We start from the raw sequence: 8,458 nt of genomic DNA, 5'->3' as shown, positions 1-8,458 counted from the left end.
AGCATCCATACCTGTCACACTGTCCTCCTCCACCCATCTTCATTTCCTACTCTGTAATGCAAACTCAAGAGGGAATGCCTACTTTTGTAGCTGTAATCCCAATGCTAGCATAGTACATGGTTCAATCTTAATTTTCCCCCCTCTCCGTAACCCTACACATTCAATTAGATGCCAATTTTTATTTCTAATGATATTTTTACCATCCCCTTCCTCTCCTCTCTCACACCTACCCTTAGTTCAGGCCCTTATCTCTTCTCAACATACACACTGCAACAACATTCTGAATGTTCTTATTTCGTATCTTCAGTTCACCCCAAACACAGATTTCTCTTTACTAATCTCATGAAAACAGATATAATAATGTCACTCCATTCAAAAAACTTCTGTGATTCTCTAGTGCCTATAGTACATCCTGACTGAAATTCAAATTCTTTCATAATGTGGCTCCAACCTCCCTGCCCAGGTTGGCAAAACAAAGCACAGGGCTCTGTATGTAGTTCGCACTTGTAAATGTTTGGTTTACTAACAGAAGTTTAGTAAGATTACTTCATTTTATACCAAACATATTATGACTAGAACAAACTGTTATTTCATAGCTTTATTCCATATTTATAACAATACAATAAACTGTCTTGTGGTACAGAAATTTTTTCCTACAATCACAAAATATACACTTAAAAGTTCCTCTCCAGGAAAAATGGCCCTCTACCTCTATATCATCCTTCAGCTTTATCTTGACCTTAATTTTTTTTTTTAAAATACAGGAGCAATTTCATGAATCAGTCATCTGGGTGTCCAAACTGTGTCCCTCACCTCTTAATTAAAACACAGAATATGCCATGATGAAAATGTTTGGTATTTTCCATTCCACCTAAATCTATTACAAAAGTGTTATACTGCAAGCATTTAGGTAAGAAAAAAGGTAAACAACAACACCCACAATTTTTTTTAAAAAATCCAAGCTTATAATAAGGGCATTTATCAGTCAGTAAGTAGCAAGTGAACAAGGATTTACAATGGCCACTTGCTTTTTCTTCTAACTGACAAATGCTTTTTAAAATCAGTAGCACAGATAAATACAGAGTAGGTGGATTTTAAAACCCCCTCAGGTTCTTAAAATGAGCACTTCTGATGTTATAACTAATTACTGAAGTGTTATGACACACAAAATTCTAACCAGTGAATGTAATTCATCTTTATAGGTTATTTTCTGTCCCTAGTATTTGTGAGGAATTGAGATGTTATCACTATCCAAATCCTCTAGTGTATTAAAAAGTGGCAGTAGTTACTGTCCACCAATTTCAGCTCCTTTGTAGGGCTTTTTACAGTAGAATCTTATGTCTAGTTCTCAATCACGGAAACACAGCAATGACAGACATCTAAATACAAAATGCTCAAATTTTTTTGTCTGCTTTAAAAATATGGTCAACATACCATTTATTTGTTATTAGTACAACAGTAATTTTGTGCTGAGAATTACAAACTATAGACTCTAGGTGTTTTACTTCACAAAGAGAGTCTAATAACAGTTGAAAAAATTAATACATTTCTTTAAAAAAACTCACAGCAATTTGTTGTTAAACTGAAACTACTACAAAAGGAACAACAAATGACTCGACAATAAATGCACCAAAAATTTTTAAAATTTTAGCCAAGAGTAGTCAGAATTTCAGTTTACTAACTGTTTACACATTTTGTCATATATTATGAAGCTACCACATACAAGAAATCAAAAAATAAATCACCTTGAAACCCAACTAAACTGCATATTCTAGGGATACAAGCTTTAGAATAAAAAAATGTTTGCACACAGTAGTTAGTTGAGAAAAGCTGTTCGTTCACCTCTTGGCTTGTAAAAAAAAACATTTTCCAGAATTCACTCTAAATGATTAACAAAACCTGTGGGGGGGAAAAAAGAAATACTGTTGACAAATTTTCACTGTAGAATCTACAAGTGATAATGTAGAACAAAAATCAACTGAAAAGTTTTCATAACATATCTATATACAGACTTGCTAAAGCAGACTATCTTCCCAATGTGAATAAAGAATTCTACAACAGATTAAAAATAATTTAATTGCTGTGACTGTAAATTAAAAAACAATCTGAATCTTTATTTTTCCTCTTCTGTCTCCACATTTGATTTTTATACACCTGGAAGGGACCTTAGAGGCTATTTAGTCCAAACTCCTCATTTTACAAAGTGGGAAACTGAAGTCCAATTACACAGCAAAAACTACAGGACTTGATAGTCAGGAGACCAGGTATGTATTCTACCTCAGACCTAGAGTCTTAGTTTCCTCCTCTGTAGAATGGGATACTGATGCTCATATTAACTACTTCATGGAGCTGTTGTGAAGAAAGTGTTGGGGTGGGGGAAGGGTAGCTAGGTAGTGCAGTGGCTAGAGGGTAGGCTTGGGAGTCAGGAAGATCTGAGATCAAATCCAGCTTAAGACATTTACTAGCTGCATGATGGTGGGCAAGTCATTTAACTGTTGTTTGCCACAGTTTCCCCATCTCTAAAATGGGGATAATAATAGCATCTACATCCCTGAGTTGATGTGAGGATTGAATGAAATAATATTTGTAAAACACTTAACACAATCCCTGACACACAGTAGGCTTTGTGTCATGAAATTATCATTTAAATGTAAATTATTACTAGTATTAGTTGACTTCTCCCGAGACAAAATAATAAGTAGTAGAACCAGGATTTAAACCAAGGTTCTCTGGTTTTTTCAGCTGCTGTAATTTTAAGTTTGCTTCCACTCCACAATTCTTAAGGGAAAAGCTCTAATTAACTTAATGGGAATTCTTTTGTTTAAACAATTTAGAATCAGTTTCATAGAAACTTATGAATAAGTCATTTTCTGAAATATCCCTAGGTAAGAAAGGAGTAATTCCGTGCTAAAGATGAGACAGATTAACAAATTAGATATTTAGACATTATAACACAAAGAACCCATGTTTTAGATGAAAATAACTTAAAGAACCACTTGCCTTCCATGACTATTTCACTGATTATTTCTGTTACTTTGTCTTCTACAATCACTAAGTTTGGCACAAAGTAGACAGCATAATGGCATGCTTTAATATTCTTTTTGTTTTTGGTGATTCTATCACTGTCAGTAAATTTCACTTAACCAGGAAGATTAAAATGCCAAAAAGCAGTTAAAAACTATCAATTACCTTCTGGGCTGCAAAGTTTGTAGCCTAAACAAGGGTAACTGGAGAAACAAAGCATAGGGGATAAGTCTTACAATTAAGTACCCTGTGACTTGAAGCAAAATATTGTGCATAATTAACTGTAACCATTGTTCTTTCAAGGTATGATTTATAAATGTTTTGATTGCTAGAATTTCTGATATCTGAATTTCTTCAGTGAAAGAAATTAATACCAAGAATCTATAAAAATCAAATAAGGGGGAAAAAGGAACAGTTAAAAGATTTCAAAATTTTATCAAATAGGCAAACAATGAATCTGACTCCTACCTTTAACTATTACGTGTAGCAGGTACTTTGTTTTCCCCTTCTATTTCTTCTACCCCTGCTTGGGTCATAAGGTCAGCAATGTTTTTCTCCAGATCATCGATGCGACTGCTCATATCATCAAGTACGACTTGTTAAAGACAACACTTAGTAAAGTTACTCCATGACTTATCCTATCTTCTGCTCTACTCACATATTAAAGTATATGGCCTCTAGCAAGTCAAACTAGCAACCAAATTTAGGCTGATATGAGCAGGCTATGGCTTAACCTGACTTTCCCAAAGGAGCAGGAAGGGACTGACCTACAAATGATATTCATGAGATATACCTGTTTTTCCATCCCAAACTGTGCATTCTTGTTTCCTTTCTCGTATTTTTTTTTTTGCTTCAGAGCCTATGATTCCAATGGTGTGAAAACTATCTCCAATGAAGATCAAGAATTTCAGAGAGTTGCCTGAGGCACAGAAAGGTTAAATGACTTGCCCATAGTCACACAGCCATCAGAAGCAAGACTTGCAGGTGTTCCTAACTTCGAGCAGTCCTATATCCACTCCACCTCAATGCCTCGACCTTGATTATCTTATAGATACAAACACACCCACAAACATACACATGAGTATATATGTATGTGGTCATATACATATAAGTATACAGCTATAGCTAAACTAGCTAATAGAGACTGGTCTTTACAAGATGTAAAAGCTGGTGTTGGCAGTAGCCACATACATATTTACAGGTACTGGGCTAAGAGATGTTCCTGGGTCCAGGCCTGGGGATGACCTGAGCAGGGGTATACCCTGGCCTTCGTAAAAGAAAAAGGCCAACAAGCTAGTCACTTCAGAATTTTTCCATCATTTATGTACCTCCCAGTCCCTTCACATACATACAAGTGGCCTCTAACAAGACTAGTCTCCAGCTCAGCAGAGCTCAGGTCAGAGGACCAATCCTAGTTGAACTGGTTAAATAAATGAGTAACCTCTTAAACCCACTGTACCATCATCCTACACTGTGTAGGAGAGAAAGCCTAAAAATATGAAAAGGAGCAGCAAGAAGAAAGCAACTCTAAAGAGAAAGGATATTTCGGCCAATTATCTGGTCTGACATGGTCTGAAACTTGTCCTGCATCTGCTGAAGAAGTGTCTGAACCTGCAGAAAGGACGAAAGAAAGAGATCGTGATTAGTGGTGGGGAAGAGGTTTGCTGGGAAGTATCTTTGGGCTGTTAGGTAAAGGGGATGATGGGGGTAGGGTTAGCTGGGAAGCATCTCTGGGCTGTTAGGTAAGGGGGAGGATGGGGGCAGGGTTAGCTGGGAAGCATCTCTGCTTTGTTGGGTAAGGGGGAGGATGGGGGGCAGGGTTAGCTGGGAAGCATCTCTGCTTTGTTGAGTAAGGGGCAGGATGGGGGGCAGGGTTAGCTGGGAAGCATCTCTGCTTTGTTGGGTAAGGGGGAAGATGGGGAGAAAGGGTGGAGTCTAAAAATGGGATCGAGGGCCTGGGTCCTCTCGGGTCTGCGAGTACACTCTGTGGAGTCACCCAGGGTAAAAGCTGGGATCTGTTCCCACCCCAGCCCGCCCCCCGCCTCCGGACCCCCTACAGGGACAGGAGGACCCAGACTCAACGCTCCCAAGTGCCGTTCAAGGGTGGACTCAGGGGTCTCCCGCCCAGGGGCTGGGGAAAACGGGGCGCGGACGTGGAAGGGGTCGGCTGGGGTGACTACCCCTGCCAAGCAGCTGCCCCCAAGGGAAGTGCCGAGGGCGGAGGAGACTGAGGGGGAGCCGCGGCTCCAGCGTTGGGCGGTGACTGGGCGGAGGCCGCCGAGCTGCGAAAGGGTGGGCGCGACCTTTGCCTCCGGCAGCGCGCCGGCTATCCCGGGACCTCCGAAGCGATCTTTCCCCCCACCCGCCGCCCCTCGCTCCACCCCCCGGCCCTGGGTCCCACCACAGCGGTCAGGTCCTGTACAGTTTTGGGATCTGTCTCCGCCATAGCGCCGGCTCCTGATTGCACTCAGCTTCCCAATTCGTCTCTAAGGCCGATGTGCGCCTGCGCTCCGGAGTCGACACGCCTACTGAGGCGCGTGAGGGTGTATCTGCGCCTGCCCTGGTGCCCTGGAGACGTGTGGGAAATGGAGTTTCTGTGCGTGGCGGGAAGCACTGCAGCAGAAGCGGGTGAAGAGAAATTCGAAGGGGGCGGGGCACGAGGGCTGACCTCGCCTCCGTCCTGCCCTCTCCCTCTCGCCCACACTTTCCTCCCTCGCTGTCCTCCACACTTCCGTCACAGTCTCCTACACCCTGTGGATCCCAGCCGCTTCTCTGTCCGTCCCCATCAGGGACGTATGCCCTGGCACCCGTCAGTGGAGGATGGTGACCCCATCCTCCTTGCATCTCCTACACTCCCCCATCCCCACCCCGCCCCTAGGCTGCTCCCCTCCCTTCCCCACAGAATCTCCCGCATCCCACCACCTGCGCTTCCCTCTCCAGCTGAGGCTGTGTCCTGTGTTGTCCTTTATGGACACAGGGGATGCCTGTATCATCCTCCTTAAGCCGGGTTCTTCATTTTCCTGGACTGTATTTCCTCAAGCAGTCAATCAATGCACATTTATCCAGCACTTACTATTGTTAACAGAATTTTACTGAGCCAGTGTCTAACCTAGGAATGAGGAGACAGAGCAGGCCGGAGACAGGGGTGCCAGGGACCAAGTGGCTGCTTAATTAATTACTTTCTGTGCTGGAGTAAAGACACAGCTTATATACACAAATCACAAGTTCGGAAGCAGGAGGAAGGTGGACAAGGAGTCCACAATACAGGTGTTCTGTGGGAACAGTATTGTTTCAAGTCCTTAGGGGTCCTTACTTGGTGGGATGCAGGACCAGAGTTCTGTGACAGGAACAGGTTCTACAATTCCCTTCACTTAATGTACGCAGGCACGGAAATGTAATGATTGTGAGAGTGTTGTCAGGGGTTTGACTGATCATTTCAATTTGCATTGTAAGTCTCTGACTCCCGATCCAGAGTCTCCTGAGAAATATAAATTCTTAGTATATTCATTATGCATATCATATCGATTAATATGAACATCATAATTTCCTTCAGACTATGTAACAAGGAAGAAGAAAACAAGCAATTATTAAGCACTTATTATATTTCAGGCACTGTGCTAAGCCCTGTGGATACAAATAAAAACTATAAAGATAGGCTCTGGCTTGTAGAAGCGTGAATTCTAACGACTCACAAAAGGAAGCAGAAAAGAGGATGAGGAAAGAAGTCTGCAGCAGAGTCAGTAATTGGGCACAGCAGAAAAAGGGTTGGCAGATTTGGGCCCCTCTACAAAATGGAGGCCCCAGGAGGGATGCATCAATGAGAAAATGGAACAGATATTGCGAAGGGACGTTTCAGGTTAAGAACAGTATACAGGTGATTGGGTGTTCCAGGGCAAGGTGGTCCTAAGCCTAGGAGGAAGTTCCAGAATAAGACAGCAGCTGAGACATAGTTTTGAACCCCCAGAAGTTAAAAACTGGGATGGGAGGAAAATGGGTTATGCTGAACTCTGAAGATACAAAGAAAGGCAAAAACAAAAGTTCCTCCCCTCAAAGAGCTCACATTCGAATGGAAAAAACAACGCGCTACAACTGTACATACATAACACATACAATGTAAATCTAGGTATCCCTAAATGGAAGGCATTGGGGGAAAGGGAGAGAAGGACCACAATTCCAGCCTTTTCTTCCCTGTCCCTTTAGAGGAACAACAGTTAGCTATGTGACACCCTTGATGGAAATTTAAATCTATCTTCTTCAAATTCAAATTATCTATTTTGCTGGGACTTCTTAATTCTACTGACTTAAAAAAGATGTCTGATTAGTATTCCTAGCCTTTGGGGGGCTAAGAATAGGAGAAATGGTGACCTTTATTCCTTCTCTTCCATTGCCGCTAATCCATATTTGGCCTTGGTGACAGATTTCCCATTAGTGAACCCCGTACAAGCTGTACTTTTTTTCTCCCTCAAAGAATTTTATAGATTGTGTAGCTTACATTTATGTAATATTGTAAGGTTTCCAAAATACTCTTCACATATACTTTCATTTGAGGTCTTTGGTTGCATTTAAGGTAAAGAAAGTATCATAAAAAATAAATTTACAGGGCCCAGGAACCTAATTCAGAGATAACATTAATCTAGTCATAAGTGACCAGCTTTGATCGGGGGTTATCATGAGCCACATTCCCAACTAACTTGTCTCAGGGACATGTCACTTAGCCAGGTGACCAGGCACCAGCAGGTGCCTTGGGAAATGCTGGGGTAAGTGCTTCTTGGCTATGTCCAACATCACTTTTTTTTTTTCTTCTGCTTTCCTTCTGGCCCCTATACCAACTTCTGGATTTCAGGAAGGCCATTCAAAGTGCTCATCTTATATCTTTTTTGTATGCATATGTCCATTGCTAGTTTTTATATTATAGAATAACCCCTATAGTTAGATCAGTTTAAGGTAGTTGTACCTTGTCGCTGTTCCTGGATATTTGCAATCTCACAGTTTTCATCTTGGTAATACTACAGAAACCTTAGAGTAACTAGAACCAGCCTGAGCAAGTCAGACAACCTGAGGGCCAGGTAGGAGAACAAAAACCAGGCTTGTTGAGCCACAGATGCTGAGTAACAGGGTGTAACAAAGACACCAAACTCTACTTTTTCTTTTGGGGTTATGTTTATGGAGTTATAGCTTTTTTTGGCCATGACTAAAATGATGACTAATGGATTCAGAGAAAAATGGGAAGGCTTGTATGAATTGATGCAGAATGAACTAAGTAGAACCAGCAAAACTGTATACATGATTACAAAATTGTCACAGAGAAGACACAGGGAAATACATCTTCTTTCTTTTGTTGGGAAGGACTAGGGATATGGAATGTTGCGTATGTTGTCAATCTATCATTTGGTTTTGCTTAGCTGTTCTTACATCTAGGTTACAATGAAAGACT

The 8,458-nt window shown here is 41.5% G+C and overlaps 1 protein-coding gene across 1 annotated transcript; it reads right to left on the bottom strand.

The window, feature by feature from the left end:
* Positions 1-583: 583 nt before the first annotated feature.
* HSBP1 (heat shock factor binding protein 1) lies at positions 584-5,532 on the bottom strand. Its single transcript, XM_027850463.1, has 4 exons — positions 5,426-5,532; positions 4,569-4,635; positions 3,493-3,613; positions 584-1,899 (listed from the first exon to the last, which is right to left on the bottom strand). The coding sequence occupies exons 1-3, from the start codon at positions 5,468-5,470 to the stop codon at positions 3,495-3,497; spliced, it is 231 nt and encodes a 76-aa protein (XP_027706264.1). The 5' UTR covers positions 5,471-5,532; the 3' UTR covers positions 584-1,899; positions 3,493-3,494.
* Between the last annotated feature and the right edge of the window lie 2,926 nt (positions 5,533-8,458).

The sequence above is a fragment of the Vombatus ursinus genome, unplaced genomic scaffold, assembly GCF_900497805.2.
Source record: "Vombatus ursinus unplaced genomic scaffold, bare-nosed wombat genome assembly UNPS02009062.1, whole genome shotgun sequence".
NCBI lineage: Eukaryota > Metazoa > Chordata > Mammalia > Diprotodontia > Vombatidae > Vombatus > Vombatus ursinus.
This window is presented reverse-complemented; position numbering and strand designations above follow the sequence as displayed.